General features: G+C 41.9%; 4 protein-coding genes and 1 non-coding gene across 5 annotated transcripts; 4 read left to right on the forward strand and 1 right to left on the reverse strand.

Annotated features, from left to right (window-relative positions):
• The first annotated feature begins 964 nt into the window (after positions 1-964).
• On the forward strand, positions 965-4,267 carry LOC104424396 (probable methyltransferase PMT15). Its single transcript, XM_010036801.3, has 6 exons — positions 965-1,731; positions 2,282-2,492; positions 2,592-2,868; positions 2,982-3,374; positions 3,467-3,544; positions 3,641-4,267. The coding sequence occupies exons 1-6, from the start codon at positions 1,126-1,128 to the stop codon at positions 3,885-3,887; spliced, it is 1,812 nt and encodes a 603-aa protein (XP_010035103.2). The 5' UTR covers positions 965-1,125; the 3' UTR covers positions 3,888-4,267.
• Positions 4,268-5,367: 1,100 nt separating this feature from the next.
• LOC104426962 (protein 108) lies at positions 5,368-5,978 on the forward strand. The gene is made up of 2 exons (XM_039304599.1): positions 5,368-5,641; positions 5,974-5,978. The coding sequence occupies exons 1-2, from the start codon at positions 5,368-5,370 to the stop codon at positions 5,976-5,978; spliced, it is 279 nt and encodes a 92-aa protein (XP_039160533.1).
• A 2,087-nt stretch (positions 5,979-8,065) lies between these two features.
• Positions 8,066-8,563, reverse strand: LOC104430965 (putative non-specific lipid-transfer protein 14). Its single transcript, XM_010043670.2, has one exon. The coding sequence runs from the start codon at positions 8,561-8,563 to the stop codon at positions 8,066-8,068; it is 498 nt and encodes a 165-aa protein (XP_010041972.2).
• A 78-nt stretch (positions 8,564-8,641) lies between these two features.
• Positions 8,642-8,715, forward strand: TRNAV-AAC. Its single transcript has one exon. It is a non-coding gene; the product is annotated as a tRNA-Val (tRNA).
• Positions 8,716-19,449: 10,734 nt separating this feature from the next.
• On the forward strand, positions 19,450-23,993 carry LOC104424397 (homeobox-leucine zipper protein ANTHOCYANINLESS 2). Its single transcript, XM_010036802.3, has 8 exons — positions 19,450-19,757; positions 19,855-19,972; positions 20,072-20,770; positions 21,053-21,154; positions 21,235-21,447; positions 22,538-22,712; positions 22,789-23,156; positions 23,246-23,993. The coding sequence occupies exons 1-8, from the start codon at positions 19,501-19,503 to the stop codon at positions 23,624-23,626; spliced, it is 2,313 nt and encodes a 770-aa protein (XP_010035104.1). The 5' UTR covers positions 19,450-19,500; the 3' UTR covers positions 23,627-23,993.
• Positions 23,994-24,615: the final 622 nt, after the last annotated feature.

Below are 24,615 nucleotides of genomic sequence, written 5' to 3' on the forward strand. Positions count from 1 at the left end.
CGCGATTCACGAATCCAAAAAAAAAAAAAACAAAAGATAGAATCAATTTCCTTTGATCATGTTGTTTCATTTTCCTTTTTTATTACATAGAACTCTATGAATTCTTACAAAACACTAAATAATGACAACTTAAACTTAAAAATTCAGAGACGGCATACAACTGTCATATAATTTGAAATTAAAAAGTTAATCAATCGAGATAATAATAAAAATCCAATAAAAAAATAATATATGATGTAATTTGGAGCTCCCCTCGTACGCTAGAGTCCAGATAAAGACAAACGCGCGGACGGTCTCCCCATGCTGTACCTGGGACAGGGTCAACCGGGGGGACAAACTCCAGGTGGGCCCCCACCACCGAAAATCTCACTTGCCAATCTGGAAATTAAAATAAAAAAATAAAAAACCATATATTATATTACATAAATAAGGAAACAAATCGGGACGTACCCAGTTGTCCTAATTTCCGAATATTTTAAATTCCCTACATAAAACCCCACCACCACCTTTTCTGTCTCTTTTCTAAACTTCCCCCTTTCAGAACCAGCCCCAGTCGCCCCAGAAATATATATATATATGATTACATATTTTTGTCGACTCTATAAATCGGGCAAGAAATTTATATTTGTGACGTCAATTACCATATATGACGCGATTCTTTCCCTGTTTCGATGCGCACGAGCTGGCTTCCAGGTAATCCGACCGACGCCGATCTCTTTTTCTTTAACTTTTAATCTAATGAAATTTAATGAAAATCCAAAGATGGAAATAAAATAAATTAGGTGCAAATCGAACCTGCCTGCTTCCCCCACATGACCCACTTGTTCCCATAACCTGTTTCTCGTCAACCCCCTCCACCTTCCCTCCCTCCCTTTAAAACTCTCCCCACTCCCTTCACTCGAGTCCTACTCTCCCCAACCAAAACCAAAACCAAAACATCACCGCGCCGCCGCCGCCGCCGACCACGGCTGACCCTGCAGGCCACCGCCGGCCGCCGCCGCCGCCAATGGCTGGCCCCTACGCCCCCTACCACCCCACCGCCAAACCGGCCTCCGCCACCCCCTCTTACCTCACGATCAAAAACTCCAGCCTCTCCAAGGGGTCTTCGTCCTCTTCCTCTGCTTCATGTCCTACCTCCTCGGCATCTGGCAGCACGGCGGCCGCATCGCCCCCGCCTCCTTCTCCACCACCACCGTCGCCGCCGTCTCCTGCCCCTCGTCCCCCGCGAAGGGATCGTCCTCGTCCTCCGCCTCCGCCGGCGTCAGCCTCGACTTCGAATCCCACCACCGCCAGGACGACACGGCGGACGCCGAGCTGGACGACCGCCCCAGGACGTACGCGGCGTGCGCGGGCAACTTCAGCGAGTACACGCCCTGCGAGGACGTGCAGAGGTCGCTCCGGTTCGACCGGACGAGGCTGATATACCGGGAGCGGCACTGCCCGGACAAGACCGAGAAGGTGAAGTGCCGGGTGCCGGCGCCCTACGGGTACCGGATACCGTTCCGGTGGCCGGCGAGCCGGGACCTGGCGTGGTACGCCAACGTGCCCCACAAGGAGCTCACGGTGGAGAAGGCGGTCCAGAACTGGATCCAGTACCAGGGCGACCGCTTCCGCTTCCCCGGCGGCGGCACCATGTTCCCCCACGGCGCCTCCGCCTACATCGACGACATCGGCGAGCTCATCAACCTCAAGGACGGGTCGATCCGGACCGCCATCGACACTGGCTGCGGGGTGAGTCTTTCCCGTCGTTCGACATACGCATTCTCTCCCATCAATCGATACACATTATAACGGAAATCATTTAATGATTGATTTGCTTTGGATCGAGTTGCCAAAGCAGGCGAAAACTACTGGATCGGTCAGGATTGCTCTTTGTTTTCTTTAATGATCGTTAAAAAAGTTTTGGGATCCTAAGGTTTGACTGGCCCGGCTAGACTCGCCAAGTTGAATCTTTCATTGGAGGAATAGAATAGAAGAAGGGGGGACGTAAATATTTCTGGCTGGCAAAAATTAATACCGCGGTACACGCCTCGAGTCATAGGAATCATAAATTTTTAATCGACGATTCGATTCCTTCTTTGAAAGGGAATCGAATCTTGATTTATAACGTTAGGATCCCGTTTAGGTCGCAATTGGTGAGGGCGACTTTCTGCCACATGCATGCCACTCTGCCAGTACCATGGGGATTGATGTTTTTAGGTCGGAAAAAATGGGCCGTCACGTGAATTTTAATTGTTAGATTTTCAATGTTCATGGGTTAAATCGTCTTGTTCAAACGTAGGTGGCGAGCTGGGGAGCTTATCTCCTGTCCCGGAACGTGCTGACGATGTCGTTCGCGCCGAGGGACACGCACGAAGCTCAGGTGCAGTTCGCCCTCGAGCGAGGAGTGCCAGCCCTGATCGGCGTCCTCGCATCGAAAAGGCTTCCGTATCCGTCTAGGGCGTTCGACATGGCCCATTGCTCTCGATGCCTCATTCCTTGGGCCGAATCCGGTAATCCTCGCGTGCTAAATCTTCCTCGTAATCAGCTGAATGTATCGGAACTAAGTCGAGCTGACATAATTGACTATGCGGTTGGTTTATGTGCAATAGGTGGAACGTATTTAATGGAAGTGGACAGAGTTCTGAGGCCGGGCGGGTACTGGATCCTGTCTGGTCCGCCGATCCGGTGGAGGAAGTACTGGCGGGGCTGGAATAGGACCCAAGACGACTTGAGGTCCGAGCAGAACTCGATCGAGAGGGTGGCCAGGAGCCTGTGCTGGACCAAGCTCATCGAGAAGGGCGACATCTCCGTCTGGCAAAAGCCGACCAACCACTTGCAATGCAAAGTGAACCGGTTCTGCCCGACCCAAGATCCAGATACAGCATGGTTTGTAGTCTGTTAACCTTTCGCTATTATTTATTCTGATTAACAATGAATGTTGAGAAAAATAAAATAATGCTCGATGTAATAGCACTGAGTTACTAGACTGTTCCTTTCAGGTACACCAACATGGACACTTGCTTGACCCAGCTACCGGAAGTCTCCGGTGACGAGGAGGTTGCGGGCGGCCAGGTGGCGAAGTGGCCGGCGAGGCTCAATGCGGTCCCGCCCAGGATCAGCGGGGGAACGGTGCCAGGCATCACGGCGGAGACCTTCCAAACCGATGCGGAGCTCTGGAAGCGGAGGGTCTCGTACTACAAGACGGTGAATAATCAACTGGGGCAGGCCGGGAGGTACCGGAACCTGCTGGACATGAATGCCCACTTGGGCGGCTTCGCGGCGGCGCTTGTGGAGGACCCCGTCTGGGTCATGAACGTGGTCCCCGTGGAAGCGCCGGTCAACACGCTCGGAGTCGTATACGAAAGAGGGCTCATCGGGACTTATCAGAGCTGGTAAATCCCGCAATTTGCCAACTCCTGTCATCTACCTTTTTTCGTTCTTGGGCAATGTCGTAAGTAATGTTGTCTCTTGAATCCTGGACCAGGTGCGAAGCCATGTCTACTTATCCCAGGACTTACGATTTCATTCATGCCGATTCGTTGTTCACCCTCTACAAGGACAGGTATTTCTCCTCTCTGATCTAACCTCCGACCCTCTAATTTTATTGACGTAACCCAGTAATTAATGCTTTTGGATGGATGTATGTATGTATGAACAGGTGCGACGCAGACGACATATTGCTGGAGATGGACAGGATCCTGAGGCCGGAAGGGAGCGTGATCCTACGGGACGACGTGGACGTGTTGGTGAAGTTGAAGAGGATGCTCGACGGGATGAACTACGACAGTCAAATCGTCGACCACGAGGATGGGCCCCTTGTGCGGCAGAAGCTCCTCTTCGCCGTCAAGTCCTACTGGACCGCCCCGTCAACTTCCAATCACCGCCGATCCTCCACTTCTTCTTAGGAACCTAATTAAGTCACTCTCCGTGTTTTCTTTTTTCTCTTCTTTTTTTGGCTTTTTTCATGTTTTCAGCAATTCTTTCATGATGAAAAGTTCCAGATAGATCCAGTTCCAACAAACCCTAACTCTTTGAAGGGGTCCAATTGGTTTAACACACGCATTTGACAGATGAACTGGGTGCTATAGAGCCTATAGGTCACTCTTCTTCTTGGTTCGATCTCACTTTTTTAGGGTTTCGAGTGATTTGTTACCTGTAGACGCGCAATTTGGTTGTATGTAATCCCGAAATCAATAATGTTCGTTGAAGAATGTTCATCTCCCTTCTTGCCCTTCGCCGCGACACCATACTTCAGTTAATTCTGAATACAACAATGCCTTTGAAATTCGAAGTTTGTCTGCTGTGTTTTTTGTTCAAACAAGGTCGCAACGCATGTTTTGAGCCTATAAGTAAATTTGACTCTATATGTGATCCTCTGGGGCATGCAACGAGGGTCCTAGGTAAAATAACTAGCTCTCTTTCGAGCCTAGATATTAGGGCAACACCGAACTCGAGCCTAGAAATTTTGCCTATCAAAGCTGGCATGGATTCTCATGAATCGACTGGGATCTCGAGGTTTCTGCTTGCCGAGGAGGCAGTTGAATCGTAATGGCAAGGGAATACCTCGTACATTGCCCACCCCCCCCAAAAAAAAAAAAAAAAAGTTTCATCACTTCATTCTGTGGACGATTCTTTTCGCTTTTAACTTTTATGTTATTCCCAAGTGGATGGCAAAACCAAAAAAAGCTTGTAGTAAAAAATACTGGATCGAGGGTTTGAATTTCATGGCTCCATTGGATTAAGCCATGTGCAAAGTTTTCTCAAGGTACACTAGTGCATGCATCCAAATGTACGTAAATTATCTAATTTGGTACCCCGCTTTGCATATGAGATCCTTGAATTTTTAATTTGTTGGAGTACCATATATACATATTTCTCATCATTGTATTTCTTTCCACACAAAATTCTTGATTATAAACTTCTTATCAATATTAAAATCTTGTGTTTTTCACAAGGAAAAATAGAATTGTCTGTGAGAGAAACTACAAGTATTTGAGGGTGTCATAATCATAAGAGTGATTTGTTATAATTCTATGTAGTTCGACTCTGATATAACGAAATTTCGCTCTACACTGGCCTATATGGACGTATTTCAGTGATCTAATCAAGTAATTACTGGTATTATCCTTTTCCTTTGTGCGTGAAATAATTTGACAGTCATTCCACAGGAATCAACAGCTAAACGCAGGCAACGGAGATGGAATGATCTCAAAACCCTGGCAAATTAGGTGATTCATGCAAGGAAAAGAAACGCTCACCCACCCACAGGCTAGTATATATAGGGCTTTAACTCATGCACCTGCTGCTCATATACACAATCACATCTGCTAACAAAGTGAAGTAGCAGTTTTCGTCCATCTGAAAACAGGTGATCATCGACTGACAATGGCGACAGTTCAGGCCAGGCTGCTAATGATGTTCCTGGTGGCACTCGCAGCAGTCCAGGCCCAGGTGGGCGAGGTGCAAGCGCAGCAGAGCTGCCCGACCCAGATGGCTAGCCTGAATGTGTGCGCACCGTTCGTGGTGCCTGGGACAAGCAGGGGGCCGAGCTCCCAGTGTTGTGGCGCACTCCAGGCAGTGGACCACGACTGCCTCTGCAGCACTCTTAGCGTTGCCAACAGCCTTCCTTCGGCATGCCACCTCCCTCCCATCTCATGCGGTACGTCGTACTTTTAGTGTGTCCGATCACAACATCGTTCTTTTTTTCCAGTGACGGTGGACAGAATCTAATCCTTTCCAGATGATAATTGTGCAATTTACCATCTTAAGTTTTTCTTCAGTCTCGTCTAAGATTGAATCCACGCATTAGAACAGAATCCCAGACAATATTTTCACATGAATTGGTATCATAAGAGAGATCTATGCGGTTCAGTAAAATCAAAACAAAGAAAAAGGAAATTGAAATGTTCTATTAGTCTCTTTTTTCCTCGAAATTGCAATGTTGTTGAACGTACCTTTCGCCTTACCTCATTTCTTTTCCCATTTTTGCAGATTGAAACTGATGCAAGACCTCGATGACTGCTGATCCGCTGGCTAATGAGTTGAATAATATTATGAAAGCTACTGAGTTGAATAATATAATGAACTTCTTCCATTTCCTGTTTATCTTTGTTTGATATTTCCCGGCGTGTTTCCTCTGAAAACTCAGCAGATGCCCTGTGGACCAGAGATGGGATCACCTACACTTTTATGAAATAAAAGAATTCTTGTAATCGCTCTTGCAATTATAATAACGTCTATGGCATGGCCTATACAATATAACAAATTTTCAATCTTGCAGCTCTTCTATCTTCTATTCGAAAATTGACAGTGAACTATATGACCAAAAATAAAAAAAGATGGAGAAAACAAAAGCTAATGGATTAATGAAGGGAATAAACGTGTTCGATGGATAACAACAATGTAGCACATATGGGAAGATGTAAGTTTTAGAAACTTCAAAAAATGTTATCAAAATCAAAGATATATAAGGCCGTTTTTACGTGGCTGGCATTTTTTTTACCTAACCATTCAGATGGTCGACAGTGAAACATATCCAAGCATCAAGACATTAAAAAAATTGAAGAGTATCTTCGGCGTCAGATTCATCTGCATTAGATTGAACCGAACCACAGAAATGGAATCTCTGGTGTGAAACAAAGATAAGGCGATAAGAGTACCAAGTATCAATAGTCATTCCGAGACTGATCTCTGTGATTCTCTTTAAATATACGTTCCCATTGTCTTGCTCAACCAGAAACCCTTTGTCATCGCTGATAAAGATAAAAACTGTTTTTGGAAAGCATGTGAAATGCGAAAGTTAATTTCAAATGAATTTATGGAGATTGATATTCTATATTACTATATGACAAGTGAGATTGTCGAATTCTAGCCAGGAATAGTCTGTTACAAAGAAGGCAATCCACTTTGCACTTCGCAATCCCTATTTTGAGAAACTAATAAAGTATAATCATGTACAATTTCACATCATTTGCAAAGAATGCCAAGTCGAATTTAGGTATCCCTCATCTTTGTTAGGAAAATGGTCGTTCTTGCTCAGCGAGGTGCTTAGTAACATTGTGGGCAAGTGTTCCCAAATTTCACGAACTGCTTTTATCAGTCTTTGATTTTTTTAGAGCCTAGTTTCTTTGACCAATATCTCAAATGCACTTACCTTGAATCTAATTGTGCAGGGTTTGCAAGAGATCAATGATCACTTTTCTGAAATAGTGTAATGAATCGGTCCCTAAATAAACGAAAAATAACTTTGAAACCCATGAAGACGTCAGATTTGCCGAAAATGACCTCCAATTAATCTTCCAGTTTAGCCATGGCCTAGCACTCATTACCAGTTTTCCTGCGCATTCCATACAATCCCCTCAACTCTACTGGATCAAAAGTCATGATCCGTTCATCGAGGGACGTGTTTGGCACTTTCTTCCAGGATCTATTATGTAAACGTTGAAGAAATCCATCAGCAACGGGGTCTGCATAAAAAAATCTCTGGATATGATGTGTTTTTACTTGAGCTTAATTGCAATGGTGAAGGAGATGGAGGGATTGCTGATTATAGTACGTTTTATGCTTCCATCTAAAGATGAAGCCACACTTCAGAACTTCAGTAATGGCTAATGTGCGTGATCAAAGCTTCCTTCATATCATCAAAAGCAACCAGTTCCTCAGAAGGAAAATGGAAAAACATTTGAATTACAAAGGAATTCTCATTTATTTCGTGGTTATAGGGAATAGCGATCGAATACATATTCTCAGTCCTCTCTAATGCTGACGTGAAGGAAGATACCCTTCTTTATTCGGCACTTCGTTTATCTTCAAGCTGCGAATTCACTTCTCGATAGCCCTCAGCTCTATATGCTGCATCATTCATTAAACAGGAGAGAGAGATTATTTGCTGAGAAATGTTGCTCCATATCCTAGCAAGAGAAACTTAGTACAAATAACATACAGTAGAAAAACCTATAATCTTCTTTCCTTTCTTTTGAATGACTTCAGGGAGAGCATGAATTCCTTCGCAGTTCACTGATAACCCAAAAAAAAAAAAAAAAAAATCCCCAAGATAGAGGGAGAGAAAGAGAATTTGGGCTTACTAGTTGCAGTCGGTGTTCGGGCTGATGCTGAACCCGAGAGAGACCCCGCAGAACCCGGCAAGGGTAGCGATCGCAGTGGCGTTCGGGCTGTAGGCGTTGATGAGGCCCATGAGGCACGAGCACACAGCACGCCGGTCCTCCAGGGGCTCCGCCACCATGTTGAGGGTGGTCATGGCATCGCAGCACGGCGTCCCCGGGTACGGGTCCGGCGTCCCGTAGGCTATGAACGCGGAGCACGTCGACACGAGCGCTCTCACCGTGGCGCAGTCCACGGCGGCTTCAGCTGCCCCAAGCAATAAGAGGGACGCGATCACCATCATCACCATCGGCGCCAGTCGCGGCAACGACGACGCCAGCATTTGGACTCTGCACCCTCCCATTTCAATCCCAACTGCCTCAGCGAAACGGAACTTACGGAATTCTCCTGCCTGGTTGGACTGATGGATTGAAAGACAGAGAACGAGTGGGTGGGTGCGCAATGAGACCTGCATGGCCATGTGAACTCATCGAGTTCGAATGTCTCTCTCCCAAAACATGTGTTGATAATAAAATATATGCAGAAGTGAGGAATAAGAGGTGTCGTGGTGTAGTTGGTTATCACGTCAGTCTAACACACTGAAGGTCTCCGGTTCGAACCCGGGCGACGCCATTTCCATTTTCGATTTTTATCTCCGTCTGCTCTCGTTTCTTCGCTTTGCGACCCTTTTTTAGAAAATTTGCTTTTTGTTCATGAGAACTTCAGAACTCACAAATCACACAAAATAAACAAAAAAAAAAAAAAATCGTGCAAATTTATTAATAATGCTTTCTAATTTCTAATGCAATAAGTACATTAGAATTTTTAAACAATAAGTATATTAGAAGTGTTAAAACTTATCACGCAATTCAATCTTAAAATTTATAAAAGTGTAATTCCATTAATTTCATCCAATTAAGCTAACGAAAAGATTGATGTGACTTTTTTTAATATTTTCTCCCTCTTACGTGACGATGATATGGCTATTATATAAAATGTAGGATTAAAATAACATCATTTTGGTTCAAATTTGATTTTTTATAAAAGTCTATTTAAATTAAACAAAAAAATAAGCTAATTATTATTTTATTTTAAAAAGAGTTGGAAAATAGGCAACATGGCTACAAACCCTAGCCTCCACAACCCCATCATCACCGACTACAGGCGAGGGTCAGTGGCCGGTTTAGCCGAGGGCTGCCGCTAGTAGCCAATACCTGCTAGCGTCGAGTCTCAACTAGAACTGGGCAAGCTTGCAATTGGCGAAGGTAGCTGGGCCCTATAGGGGAAGGCTTTGTAGCCCTCCTCCGCTATCATTAGCCCTTCTAGGCAAGGGCTTTGCGATTCTCATCGCCTAGTTTCCAACTCTCTCTCCTCTTTTATTATTAAATTTAGGTTATTTTTATTTAATTTAAATGAAATTTGTATAAAAAAATAGATTTCAACCAAAATGATGTTGTTATAGGCACATCCTCAGCACGTAAAAAGAAGAAAATATTAAAATAAACAAAAGTCACGTTACCATTTTCCGTTAATCAAGTAGGAAAGCTAACGAAAAGACTTTATTGCACTAATTTGATAAATTTAAAATTTGATTACACTTTTTTGCAAGTTTTATGACTCAATTGGTTTAGTAACAAGTTTTATAATAACTAATTGGCTTATTTTATTTTATTTTATTTTTAATTTTGGAGGGATGAAGATGATGATGGGAAATAGATGATGATAATGCGAAGAAGAAGAAGAAGCAATTTCACTCTTCTTTTATTCTTTTTTTAAAATATTTATGTTTTTTTTTTCTAACGTGGGTCTTGGTGAGTGCCACATCAATACCACATGTATAGAAAAGTAATAAAAAAGGCGACATCGGTATTTTTTGTTAGCAAAAATTGACGGAGTTAATAGAAACTCGATTGTATCAATTTTACAAGTTTAACGACTCAATTGAACTTTCGCAATAGGTTTTAGGGCTTTTTGAGTACTTATCCATAATAATTTAGTTATTAAAATCATGGAAATGATATTAATTTATCATCTCGAAAAATTATCTTGCATTGTGGTCTCTGTGAAAACTATATTAATTTGAGAACGGATTGGGCATGTTGTATTTGTGAAATGATGTCACGTGCATAAATGACGAATTGTGAGACTGTGGATTATTTCATTCTGTCGAATATGGAACGTGTTACATGGTTTGAGATAAGTACCCTTTGTCCGTAATCACTTGGATACCTATTTAAAACATGGCCGCAACCCGTGGCTCGACCGCTTTCGATACTTGGGCTGCTAGCGATTGGTGATCACAAAATCAACTAGCCAGGTGATGCGTTCACATTTAGGGTCCATTCGTTTTGCAGAAAATAAGCCATTTCCGAAAAATGACAATATTTTTTGGTGTTCGGTTAAAACTTGAAAATGTTTCGGAAAATATTTTCCGGTGTTCAGTAAAGAAAATATTTTCCGTTTCCCAGATTAGCAAACGTGAGCGTCAAGCTTGAGGCTTGCCAAATCGGCGACGCGAGTTTGAGATCGACGAGCTTGAGATACTAACAAAAAATGAAGAATATGGGAAAACAGAGAAAAGAAAAAGAAAAAAATAAAAAATAAAAGAAAAAAAGGAAAAAGGAAAAAGAAAAAGGAAATTGAAAATAGGTATTTCTCTCGAAAACGATGATATTGAATCTTTATTCTCTGCGATGAAGAACCATCGACCAAACTCTTTGTGCCATTTCCTCTTACCAAACTTCCAGGTGAAACGAGTCGGACTCAGTGAAGAAATTTTCCACATATCACCATCGTCCCCGAGAACCAAATCTGGACATATTTTCGAGCCGGACTCACTTTGTCCACACTTCCCGTAAAAATCATTACATCAAAGTTTGCTAAGCCTATCAGCTTTATTGCTCTTATTGACACGGGAGCAAGTTGTTCTATCACTAGACACCAAAATTCTTCCTGAAGAATTCTGGACTCCTTACATCCGATACTTCAATTCTGCGTCGGAGATACTTTCTCCACAAATGTTAGAACCACTCCTGTGTGTTCGGTTCTTCCCTTGATGTTCCATAAGCGTAAAGATTTTGGATCTAACCTTCCCAATAAAGATCTGATAATTGGGTGGGATATCATGACTCAAATCTCCCAGCTTCGCATCATTCCTGGAAAAGGTCTTAGATATAAAGATCAATTCTCTGAATTTGTTAATATCCAGAGATTGTTTTCCATTTAAATGAGTCTACTAGACCCAATTATGCAAAAACTGCTAGAATCTTGTTCAGAATCCCATGCAGAATTTGCTCAAAAGTGCTCTCATCCTTTATGGAAAAACTTGGAGTTCTTTGTTCGCCTTCCTTTAAAAAAAAATGAAGACATAAACCCAACCAAGGCGAGCCACATGGGAATGAAACCAGAACATTTGGTTTTAGCCCAAAGGGAATGCTCAGAACTTTTGCAACAAGGCCTTATTGAAGTTTCTAACTCACAATGGGCTTGTGAAGCCTTTTATGTCAATAAGCGTGCCGAGCAAAACAGAGGGAAAATGAGATTGGTAATTAACTACCAACCCCTCAATCTTTTCCTCCAAGACGATAAATTCCCTTTACCATCTAGAGACTCACTCTTTAGTGGTCTAACCAAAGCCCACATCTATTCCAAATTCGACCTTAAAGCTGGATTTTGGCAATTGGACATCCATCCTGAAGACAAATCCAAGACAGGATTCTGTATTCCGAACCAACATTTCCAATGGAAAGTTCTTCCTTTTGGCTTAAAGGTAGCACAATCCCTATTCCAAAAGGCCATGTGTCGCATCTTCCAACCAATTCTATCAAGTGCAGCTGTATATATTGACGATATTCTGCTCTATAGTCTGATGAACAGTCTGCCGCCAACTCCTTGAGCGGTTTGCGAAATCGTAAAGAAGCATGGTATTATGCTCTCGCAAAGGAAGATGAATATTGCCCAGACAGAGATTGAATTTCTTGGTATGCACCTTAACAAAGGTACATATTACCCGGGCCACATATCGCTCAAGAATTATTGAAGTTTCCTCGGGATAACTTCACAACAAAACGAGTCCAGCAATTTCTTAGGATAATTAACTATCTCAGGGTTTTTGTCCCAAATATTGCAAAGCTTCTGATTCCTTTGCAATCCATGCTAAAGAAGAATTCCCCATCTTGGGGAAAAGCTCAGACCAAAGCAGTTGCTGAACTCAAAGAGATTATGCAGAATCTTCTACCATTACAAATACCGTCAACGAGCAAAAGAATTCTCAAACGCGCCAATGATGAATACTGGGCGGCTGTTCTTTTGAAGAAATTGATGGTAAGAGACTTCTCTGTGCCCATAAGAGTGGAAAGTTTTCTCAAGCTGAAATGCATTACCATTCCACCTTCAAAGAAATCTTAGCGATAAAAATGGAATCAAAAGTTTGAGTTTCATCTTATTAGCCACCACTTCTGGTGGAATTAGACATGGCATCTTTCCCTCGGATGACCAAGTTTAAACAAAAGCAGATTCCAAATTCACAACCTTAGGTGGACTGAATGGTTTTCAAAATACTCCTTTGAAACTAAGCATATTCTGGAAAGAAGAATGTACTTGACTTCTTATCAAGGCCAAAGGCACCAGCCGAGATCAACATGTATATCAAAAGGCCTGCTTTCCATATGCTCAACCATGGAGTAAAATACAAAATCGAGAACATCAAAGATTCACAAAGCTGGAAATACCCCGGGAGATTATCCAGCAAATCCGAACGCAACAGACCTTGCCGAGAACACCGGAGAACCTCATGTGGCAAAACCACACGAGACCTATTCGAGATTCAATGGAGGTTCAATTCTCTATCCTTTTGGGTTAAATAAAATTATCCATTCATTCATCCTCTTATCTGGAAGGAAGATGATTTTCTGGCGGCTCAAAACGTTATTATGGTACTTAACAATAAGTATCTAATAGCTTTTGAAATCCCAACCAGAAGATTCATTGCTAACCTCACAAGGATATTCTTGCTCGGAAGAAACATTGAAAATGAATGTGATAGAAATCTTTTAGAATTTCTAAATTGGTTCTATCCCCCTACGTGTTGGAAACAAGACTTAGAAAAAGAATCTGAGATCGATGACGCCAAACCACAAGTCCATACCATCCTGTTTTTCGACGTCCTTGGAATTTTGCAGAAATAATGGAAGCATTCTCAATGCACCACCGGAAATAGGAACCACATCCTATAAACCTAACTTGAGCAGTCGAGAAGCTCGGTTTACAAATCTTATCCTAGATACGTTCGACTCTTCTGTGAAAACGAATATCGAGAACTCCAAAGAATCCTATGTCAGGAAAACAAGACCATTCCCGAAGATATTTAGAATAATGCACCCACTACGTGTGATCATTATGATCTAGCACCGAAGCTAAGGAAGCACTCGGACAATACGAGACAAGCCTCATCGTCCCAAGAGCACAGAAATGACAAGTGAAGACGACATCGTCCAATCCACCCAGGGACCTTTATGCACGCTTTGGAGGACCTCTGTCCCAGGATCCCTACGAACAATTCCAAAGCATGGATAAATCTTTCTATGCGAGCCATCCAATTGGCCTCGGCCAAGAATTCCAGGACCTTTAAGAAGATGAAAATACAAAGCTGGGCTGAAGAAGAAGCATCACATTGGGCTCATGAACAAGCATTCTCGTCAAGACTGAACCAAATCCTCTCACCAGAAGACCTTGAAGCCCTTGAACAGAAGTACGAAGCACATCTCCTAGAAAACAATTCGGATGACTCAGTGTGTAGTTACAATGCTCGTGATGGACGAGACCGTTGAGTCCGTACAGTTTCACTGTAGCAAATAACTGTTCACTTTTACTGTAGCACTAGGCTAGGGAATGTACTGTTCATAGTGTGCGAATAATTCCCTTTCGGTGCCCCTGTTGTACTCGGACCCGTGAGCTAGGTCCCTGTGTGTCTTTGTGACCTCTTATTGCCTATATAAGGCAAGGAGGGTGTAATGTTTTGTTCAGAGTCCCCTGAAGTAAAATGTGTGCCTTGTGAAAATCTCTCCATGGCTTTCTAAGCTCTTTCTTCTTCTCCAGCCTGGTAGGATTCTTCAAGAAATGCAGCCTGGGTAGGTTAAAAACGTTTCCATCCTGGCATCTCTGAGTGTCTCTAGGCTCTGAACTAAAGGGCTAAGTGATTTCCTGCTAAAAGGCTGTCCCTAAAGGGCTTGAACGGGGTTGTTCGCCCGCTGTGGGATGTATACCTGCAGTAAATTTACTCTCCTTCCCTGGTTCTAAGTCAATTTAAAAAATAATTTGACATAAAAAAATGAAAAGAAGAAGAAGAAAGGGAAGGAGGAAGTGGGGATTTGTAGAAGTGTGAGATAAGAGAGATTATGTGAGAAAAATGTTTTCCACTTTTCAAAAGTGAAAAACATTTTCCCCTACTTTAGAAGACTTTTTTCCTTTGATGGAAAATATTTTCCCTAAGGAATTCATTTTTCGTGAAGCGAATACCGGAAAATCCGAAAAATGTTTTCCCGGAAATTATTTTTCACAAAACAAATTGAGCCTTAATCAGAGCGCCATGGTCGTGTGGTGACTTGAACACGGGTCACAAGATCTCTTGTTCTGAAAGTACGTAAAATGTTACTAATTGTTTCTACTATAGAATTTTTGTGATTATTTCAAACATAATGCATATAAACTATTTACACTTTGGTGTTGATTTGTTTGGTGACGTTCTCGACTTTTGTTGATTTATTAAGAGTAAATATTTCTAATTGATGTACGTTTATTTTAAGGGGAAATTTCGTGATAAAAGAAAATAATTTTCAAGAAATCATCTTTAAAAAGAAAAAATTATCCCATTTTTCAGATTAGGAATTCGCTGGCATGTATATTTTCTCTAACAATATATTATTTTCTGTTAACTGATCATTTTGAGCAAATTATAAGCATGAAGATCTCTAAAATTAATTCATGAAAACTCATTTCCCTCAAACATATGCACTTCGACAGTAATCCCACTCAATCAATAAAATCCATCAGGAATCATAATTATCATCCTACGATCTACTTGAAAAGAGGCTGCGCATCAAGTTTTGGGCCCCCTTCTGAATCGGTTGACCTTTGCGTTGAACTTTACATCGTTTGTCAAAATTTATGAAACTCGCATTTTGACTTCAAAGATTGAGTTGCAGGATTTATATAAGATTCTCAAATGTTAAAGAGAAAGTCAATAAGTATTAGGAAGACTTAAAAGTCTGAAGGGGGAAAAAAGAAGAAAACGAAGGCCATGTCTAAAATTTAGAGGTATGACATGTCACTTATCTTTTTCCTAAATTTGCTACTCCCAATTATTCTCTTCGTGTTTTCACCTGTGAGAGATACAAAAAAGAAATATTAGAACATGCAGAATATCGATTTAAAGTACTACTAGTCTACCACTAAATGACATAAATTCCAAAACACTTTTACCTATCCTGCTTTTATATTTCAAATAAAAGCCAAAAAAATTGTGAAGTATCAAGGCACATGTGATGATCATCGTGTTTGTCAGTTTTTCTATTTTATGTCCCGGGAACACGTTTGGAACATAAATCTATTTAATAACTCAATTTTATTTTTCTATTTATGGAAAAAAATTACCCCCAAAATATGTTTGAAACAAAAATCAAAAGTAAAAATTTCTAACTTTTCTATTTCTGAAACAAAAATGATAAATAAAAACTATTTTCATCGTTGACTTCCATCACTAGCCGCCTCCAACTGCTACTCGCGAGAGGATGTATCGTTATCAAATGAAATTCTCTTTTACGAACAGAAATTTTGTATCGCTGTTAAATGCGAATTTTTGCTCAAAACTCGTCCATGGAGTAGAAATAGAAAAATCAATTTTTACCCAAAGAATGATTTTTAGAATAGAATGGTTATTATCCTTGCGGCACTTGTGGATAGAAAGGTTAAATGACATGTATCATGATATTAGTTCAAGCTCAATCAAGTACATTGCAAAACTATGTGAACATCATTAGATTTCATTTGTGTCAATAGAGCTCATAGTCCAAGAAACAGACTCATTTTGTACACTAGATACATGAGAGATGATTCAATATTTTAATAGAAAATTTATCATCTCTATGAGGCGCGTGTTATATATTTCAGGAAGGTAATTTACTCACAAGAAAAAGTTCATGACATGAAAGATTTGGAACTTTAAAATCTCATTTTTCAAGACTATTCATAATGACATATTATTTTCTCACTCATGATTTGTACTCCAATATTGATCGCCTTACCTTTCGAACCAATAGATATATTAGATAAATGATCCGGTATCTTAATAGAAAAGTCATCATCTCTATCGAGGCACATTTTATTTTTCAGGAAGGTAACTTACTTGCAAAAGAAAAGTTCATGATAGGATATATTCAGATCCATAAAATAACATTTTTCGAAAACTGTCCACAATGATAGATTACTTTTCACTTATGATTGTGCCTCAATATCAAATTCTTACCTTTTGAACACTACGCTTGCAAAACTGTGATGGGCGTTTGGTATGATAGAATGAAATGGAATCAAATATTGCAATGGATTGAAACGATGATTTCAATATCTTTGGTGGGTAAAGTATTGGAATGGAGTGGAGTAAGAATTCTTGTGCTTGAGCGCAAGAATTGCAGGAATAGAATGGAATGAGAATTTTGTAATAAATTTACCTTAGACTGTACTTGCATTAATAGTATCATAATTGATATTTCTCGAACATAATTTAAATTTGTTAATCATTAATCATTAACTCCTTAGTAGTTATTATACTAATAGAATAGCATCGCAATTGGTATCTATTAAGTATTAATTATAACTGTCAATTACTCAATATTAATCATATTATAATTAATTGAAGGTCTTGATTATTCTTTTAAAAGAATACTTCACAGTACAATTTAATTTGAACTAGATAATTACTTAATTTTACCTGTCATCTATACTAACAAGTAATTAATAATAGTTAATATTTCTTAATAAACATCTATGTTCTCGTATGAGTTTAAAACAGATAATTAATGTGTTTTGTTATTTTAATCATATGCTTTTTTTTATATATTTTTTCATTCAATAATATTATGGTTGAATAAAAAGAAAGAATTGGGCATTCCAATTTACATTCCAAGAGTGCAACCAAACGCAGGAGTTAAAAAAGCGAGGTTGCTATTACTATTGGCAGGATTTTACTAGTAAGTCTCCAGAATACACATGCTAAGTTAAAATATGGTTGCTTTGGAGATGAGAAGAGTTAGTTTCCGAACGATTAATTCGCTTGTAATTTGTAGTTTTATCACCCTTTACTTTACTAATTTTTCATGTCTTGGGACAAGCTAACTTATATTTCACTCACCAGGTATCCATAAAACACTAGCTAGTATATGTAGATTTTCTAAAAAATATGATCTCAAAGATTGAACTTTTGCGTGCAATTAGCCAAGCTAACCAATTTTACATTGCTTAAGCCCATTGCTTTCCTACAAAAAGGTATGTCTATATCAGACAAAACCGTGAGAATATGCGCATTTTTTAAATGATTATCTCTCATGGATCCCAATTAGAATTTGCATCCACCCCGAAATTGAACTTAAAATTTCTGTTGACACAAGCAAGCAAAAACTATAGAGTTCCCTTAGCATCCGACGAGGTTTGACTCTATTATGCAATGTTGTCATGCTCATTCTCAACTGTTTCGCCTTGCAATTAATGAGATGCCATTACTAGATGATTTGTTCATATATGGGAAAATCTCATGGCCATAATCGGATTACATTCCATATTTACTCCTTCGCATCCACAGTGTCGTATAAGCATCCTCGAGGCGCGATGGGTGGCGTGGTCCTGCGAGCGCCTATCGGTTATCAGAAGCGCTTGCTCCAAACTAATTATACAGTGGGAGATGCATTGGTTTTCCATCACATTCACGCATCTATAACTCGGTCAAAATTCCCAGACCAGAAGGGAGAAGAACTCACTCAGGATTCAGTGAATTAGGAAGGAAAATGATGTATGGGCAAGTACATTTTTGAGAGCGATACCGCATGTTGTTAGAATGCCAAGAGCCCCTCTCTTTCTCTCTCTCTTTCTCTGTCAGTTCCTCCCCGTGTCTCCAGAGTCACGAGCCCCTCCCTTCCTTCCCTATATAAATTTCCCTCCTCTGCAATTTTTCAGATAGAGAGAGAAAGAGGAGAGGGACGGCCATTGTTGCTGCTGCTGCTGCTGCCGTTTGCCGTGCGAGGGACCAGATCAAAACAGGGTTTCTGAGCTTTTGATACTACCAAGAAATCCCAGAATTTTTTTTTTTTCTTTTTCCTCTTCCGTTTCTCCCTGGACATATTTTTTTAGTCCGCAAGAGCTGGTTTTTCACTCTCCGCCTTCGGTGGTCCCCCTTGTAAGTCAGCTCCAAACCTCGAGAACTCCAATTTTTCCCCCGTCATATCATTTATTTATTTATCTATCGTTTCTCTTTTTAATCATTTTCACCTTCTGTACACGAAAACACAGGGAGAGAACGAGCGGGGCCGCAAAGCGCCTCGAAGTCTTGACACGTCCAATCTCACGATGTGGTGGGAGGGACGTTTCCCGGGCTTCCCGTCGAGTTAAAAAAGGTACCTTTTTACCTTACCTGAGCCTGTGTTTTTATGCAAATTAATGCGAGGAGGTCAAGGTGGTCTTTTTAATCAGATAAAAACACTCCAGTCCCTCTCTCTCTGTCTGTGCGTTCTCTCTGGTGTTTTGTCCGCAAACGGTGTGAAACGAAACGAAAGGGGCGAGGGGGGGGGGTCAGAAGTCACGACTTTAGAACCCCTCTTCCCTTCTGCTTTTTCACATGCCACCCAAGAAAAAGGGGTTTTTGTCTTCACACTTACCGAGTTCCTGTGATGCCGACAAGCCATCGGTCAAAGCAATTGAAGGGAGGGGAGAACGATCTTAGAGCTTTGCGCATCCGAGTCCCCGCCCCGCCTCCGTGATTTGCTTTACGTAAAATGTCTTTTTCCTGAAATTTTCCCGTCAAAATTTCCCCGGGGGAGAGAGAGAGAGAGACACACACACACACAGGTCTGAACCATCGAAACAATACACGGACCTACTTGTCTTGTATCTGCATCGGGAACCCATTCCCAGAGAGAGAGAGAGAGGGAGGGGGTTGACTCGGTTAAGTTCTGCATGGAATAAAGGGAGTTGACAAAAAGAAAAAAGGGTGATCTTTTTTCTTCTTTTCGCTTTATGTAATTCTGTACTGCTCCTAGTCCCGTATATATATATATGATCTCACCTTCGCAACTCAGTTGAGTGTTGAGTGATGCAATAGGGAGTTTTCTCTCTCCCCTCCCACTTTTTTCTCCTACAAGAAGGTGTCCTGACAGCATGTCTCTGTTGTACGAGATCACTCTGCAGAGAGCCACAATGGAGGGGCAGAGTGAGATCGACCGCTTCGGCGAGCCATTCGAGGGAAGCTTCCTGGGGAGGCTGAAGGACGAAGGCTCCGGGAGCGACAACCAGCTCGATGGAGCTTCTGGGGATGACGATCAGGATGATGCTGTTGATGAAGAAGCAGGAGTTCTTCCCCGCAAGAGGAAGAAGTACCACCGCCATAGCCCACATCAAATTCAAGAACTTGAAGCGTAATCGATTCTCTTTTCCAATGTTTTAGCAACCCATTTGTGTAAATTTCTTCAATTTGGATGAAAAATCTCAACTTTTTTCCTCCCGTCCCTTTAGTTTCTTTAAGGAGTGTCCTCATCCTGATGAGAAACAAAGGTTGGAGCTGAGCAGGAGGCTTGGTTTGGAGTCCAAGCAAATCAAGTTCTGGTTTCAGAACCGACGGACCCAGATGAAGGTGAAGCCACTTTTTTGTCTCGATCGGTCTTTTTGGTATGAACATAAAGATTGCTTTTTTGGCATTTGACTGAGGCGTGTTGTTGATAATTTGAACCAGACTCAAATGGAGCGCCATGAGAATATTATGCTGAGAGACGATAACAATAGGCTCCGGAACGAGAACGACGCGATGCGGAGCAAACTGGCCAATCCCATTTGCGGCAACTGCGGCGGCACGGCCATCTTTAACGGCGCCGGCATGGTGTCGTACGAGGAGCACCAGCTGAGGGTCGAGAATGCTCGGTTGAAGGAGGAAGTAGCTCGGGTTCGCGCTCTTACCGACAAGTTCTTGGGGAAACAACCCCCCACTGCACTCCTTCCCTCGAGCCCTTCAAGGTCCAATCGTGGTCCGGAGTTCTCCGCCCAGGGGCACGTTCCCAACGTTTCAACCACAGCCACTGCCGCATTGCCAATGGGAATAAGCTCTTTAGATGGAATGTCGAATGCTTCCCCAGTTAGTCCTTATGCTAGACCAGCAGTTGCGATGGGTAGGAATCAATTGTCCACTGAAAAATCGGCTTACGTTGAAGTTGCAATAGCTTCCATGAATGAATTGATCAAGATGGCTGAACCCAATTCCTGCCTTTGGCTGCGAACTTTGGACGGAGCAAAAGAAGTATTGAACCACGAGGAGTACTCACGGTTATTCACTCCTCTTGCCAGTGCGAGGCACAGTGAAGTGGTGACCGAGGCATCAAGGGAGACCAGTATTGTCCCCATCAACAGCTTGGCCGTTATAGAGATTTTGATGGACGTGGTATGGTGCACGACTTTGAATATTACTAACTAATAAAGCCTCATTGCATTCACAGAGTTTGACAAATATGTCGTTTGCCTATCGAGTTTTAAGTCTCTTCTTCCATTCCAGTTGTAGCCAACTGTTTTGATGCCCCGTGAACTGCATTCTTAGCTTTAATGATCTGATACGGCGAGTCCTTACTTAATTGAACTGATTTCCTTATCATATTGTACTAGTTGTTTGATCTTTTTACATTTCTGTCTGTCCTCAAATGATTTCCCGACCCTTTTCTCTATACAGAATCGTTGGGTGGAAACATTTCCCTGCATAGTTGCTCGATCATCCACCATCGAAGTAATGTCGAGTGGAATCAGAGGAAACAGGAATGGAGCTCTGCAAGTGGTATGTTTCTTTGCTTTGAGTACTCTCTTTTTCATCTAGTATGTCAGAACTAACAAGACTCGCTATTGTTTGCACTGTAGATGCATGCTGAATTTCAAGTGCTTTCACCGTTGGTTCCTTTGCGCCAAGTGAGATTTCTTAGGTTCTGTAAGCAGCATGGAGAGGGTATGTGGGCGGTGGTCGATGTTTCCGTTGGCATGCTCCAAGACAGTTCGGATCCGTGTGGTTCCGCCAACTGTAGGAGGCTTCCTTCTGGATGTGTTTTACAGGATATGCCGAATGGCTGTTCCAAGGTATTGCCAATATTGAATATTTACCATACCTCTCTTTTATTTTTTATTTTTTTTTGGTAAGGAAATACCTCTCTTTTATTGAACTTTATAGTTCTGGGTTTTCTTTGCGTGTCTTGCTCTTGCCTTAAAGGTACTATTTTTGTTAGAGGTATCGAGCAAGATCATTGATATTATTGCACCATAGTTAGATTTCTGTTGGATGGTCTAAATGAACCCAATTTTACACTTGTTCACTCTGTCAATTTCGCTGCCCAAAATCGTGAGACTTTCTAAGAGACTCCAGCTACAGAGCGCAGGACTAATTTGCCGGAGAATCTTAGCCTTTCTCCAATAGTTTACTGAATGATGCCTCTTATCATTATGTATTATATAGTTTTTTTCGATCTCCAAAGTGTAGATTGTCTCCAATTAACTATTCCACTGGGGCTTATCGAAGCGGGCAAATCCATGGTGCTGTTTTTTTATTTATGGATAGGCTAAGCTGCATCTTATACTTTATTTAGTCTAGGCCTTGAGACTCTCAATCTTTGTTGCATAAAGTATGTATTTGATGCTTCTATTCCTGTTCCTTTTCTCATTTTTAAATTTGTCCCATGTCCTGTTGACAGCGAGACTATACGACCTGGATCCAGACACATATTTAATTTGTTTGAATCTCCTTAGACACTAAGTTGCTGAATAAATTTATCCTCCATGTGTATGTGCAACGTGCTCACAACTCGCGAGGCCTTCTGCAACTGAATCAATTTAAGTGATATTGTTCCAGACAGGAACATGCTGTGAGATTAATTTATGAATTGCTTTAGCAGCGTCTAATCTGCATCTTGGTAATTATTCTACACCAGTCACTTTATTTGTTCTGCTGGAAGGGGGGATAAAAACTAATGCAAGTTTTGACTTTTCGTCAAGCTTAAGTGAGATAAAGAAGTCCCAGGTGATGGAGGATTTTCTTGATTAATGGAGCGTGAACATAGTGCAAATGATGCAATCTTGAAAGTACATCAAGACTTCTAAGTAACTTGAGAAGTATGAAGTTGGCTTTTGTTGCTAGAGTCGCAACATATTTAACATAGAGAATGGTGAATTTCAGGTAACTTGGATCGAACATTCAGAATATGATGGAACTGCAGTTCACCCTCTTTACCATTCCTTCCTTATTTCCGGCATGGGATTCAGTGCTCAGAGGTGGATTGCCTCGCTACAGAGGCACTGTGAGTGCTTGCTAACATTCATGTCATCTACCTACCCTAATGAAGATGGTTCAGGTCATAAATTCTTATACTCGTCGCAAGCTTTATTCATATAGTTAGCATTATTTGAGACTAAATATTTTTTGAACAGGAATGAATCCCAGTGGAAGGAGAAATATGCTGAAACTGGCACAACGTATGACAGATAATTTCTGTTCGGGGGTCTGTGCTTCACCGCTGCACAACTGGGAAGTCCTTCACCTCGGGAACATGAATGGCGATGTGAGGGTAACGACTAGAAAAAACGCTGGTAGACCCGGCGAGCCGCCCGGGATTGTACTGAGTGCAGCTACTTCCATTTGGATGCCCATAGCGCACGAGACAGTATTCAACTTTGTGCGCAACGAGCAGTTGAGGAGCGAGTGGGATATATTATCCCACGGTGGCCCGATGCAAGAGATAGTCCATGTGGCTAAGGGTCCGAGGCGTGACAATTGCGTCTCTCTTCTCCGTGCTAATGTAAGCGCTTGTTGATTAATGCTAAATCTCGTAGCTCCCCCTCCTTTCTTATTTTTGCTTCAACGAATATGCCTACCGATGACTTGCAGGCACTCAGCGCGAGCGACACAAGCATGGTGATTCTGCAAGAGACGTGGACAGATGCATCCGGCTCCCTCATAGCCTATGCTCCAGTGGACATAACAGTGATTGAATCAGTGATGAGTGGCGGAGACCCGAACAGCGTCGCTCTCCTACCGTCTGGATTCGCGTTGCTCCCAGACAGTCCGTCGCACATTGATGGACTAAAGAATCCCGATGAAAGTCTCATAGGAACAGCTGATAGCAGGGGGTGCCTAATGACAATCGGGTTTCAGATCCTTGTGAGCAGCACTCCTGCTGCGAAGCTCACAGCCGAGTCAGTCGAGACTGTGCACAACCTCCTTTCGCGCACAATCCAGAGGATCAAAACCTCATTGCAAATGTCCTAGTTCATTTTTTTTTTCCTGCTTTTTCTTGTTAATTTTAGATTGATTTACTCTATGTATGGAATAAGATAACATAAAGTATAGAGGACTGAAATGAATGGAAACGCATAGGTACCGGAAAAGAAGAACAAGGTGGTATCAAGTCAAGAACGAACCACCCCCGGACTTGGTGATGGAATTGAAGGTACCGGATCTTTCGCCGATCTGGGGGTTCGGGTATTGACTTAGATAACCGCTGGGATGGAGTTAGCTCTCAAATTGTTATCTCGAGGGAAATTATCCTGTTCTCTGAGGAATTTGAAATTTTGTCATAGATCTAATTTCTCTATCCTTCGGATTCCATAGTAGGAAAGTCTATGCATCTCAGCGCGCAGGCCGCTTACTTTAAATTAATGCAGATCGTGTTCTGGGATTATGTATTGCCAAATGCAGCATTCGTGCAGTCAACATGGACAGATGTACGTTCACAGAACTCATAATCATATGAAAATGCATTGACCGGAACATTCAGAATCTACACCTGCTTGTAAAATAAGAGCCCGCCTGAATTCTCATTCAAATTCCAAGATCAGGTGCAGTACAGTGCACGTAGTTGCAGGTCGCCAACATCTTCGGGGTTGAATATGAAAGTTGAGACCATGTTTTAGGGAGGAACGATGGACTGAAACGTGTGTGGCAGCCCATGATTTGCTTTCACGGGCCTTCCATCCTTGAAAAATCATTTGCAGGCCCGTCGTTCAACTGCACTGTTCACAAGGTTCATCTTCAATGTTGGGTATTGGAAAGTAGGGTAGTTACCAATGTTTTAGCTTGAGCCCTGACTGAATCTGGCAGCCAGAGGTCTCACAAGAACCAAAAACTTGGTATCATGTAGGGGTGTGCATTGGACCCGGGAACCGCCCGGACCGCCCGGAACCGGACCGAACCGCCGGGCCCGGCGGTTCTTGGGAACCGTCCGGTTCCCGAGTCCAATTGTTGAGAACTTAGGTGGA

Source organism: Eucalyptus grandis, chromosome 11, assembly GCF_016545825.1.
Source record: "Eucalyptus grandis isolate ANBG69807.140 chromosome 11, ASM1654582v1, whole genome shotgun sequence".
Taxonomy (NCBI): Eukaryota; Viridiplantae; Streptophyta; class Magnoliopsida; order Myrtales; family Myrtaceae; genus Eucalyptus; species Eucalyptus grandis.

Excerpts from the sequence above, each read along its gene's own strand:
- LOC104424397 (XM_010036802.3), top strand. The coding sequence starts at position 19,501 with ATGTCTCTGTTGTACGAGATCACTCTGCAGAGAGCCACAATGGAGGGG. Across the intron at positions 20,771-21,052 it reads TAGAGATTTTGATGGACGTG|AATCGTTGGGTGGAAACATT; the intron begins GTATGGTGCACG and ends TTCTCTATACAG. Across the intron at positions 23,157-23,245 it reads TCTCTCTTCTCCGTGCTAAT|GCACTCAGCGCGAGCGACAC; the intron begins GTAAGCGCTTGT and ends GATGACTTGCAG.
- LOC104424396 (XM_010036801.3), top strand. The coding sequence starts at position 1,126 with ATGTCCTACCTCCTCGGCATCTGGCAGCACGGCGGCCGCATCGCCCCC. Across the intron at positions 1,732-2,281 it reads CCATCGACACTGGCTGCGGG|GTGGCGAGCTGGGGAGCTTA; the intron begins GTGAGTCTTTCC and ends GTTCAAACGTAG. Across the intron at positions 3,375-3,466 it reads ATCGGGACTTATCAGAGCTG|GTGCGAAGCCATGTCTACTT; the intron begins GTAAATCCCGCA and ends ATCCTGGACCAG.
- LOC104430965 (XM_010043670.2), bottom strand. The coding sequence starts at position 8,563 with ATGGCCATGCAGGTCTCATTGCGCACCCACCCACTCGTTCTCTGTCTT.
- LOC104426962 (XM_039304599.1), top strand. The coding sequence starts at position 5,368 with ATGGCGACAGTTCAGGCCAGGCTGCTAATGATGTTCCTGGTGGCACTC.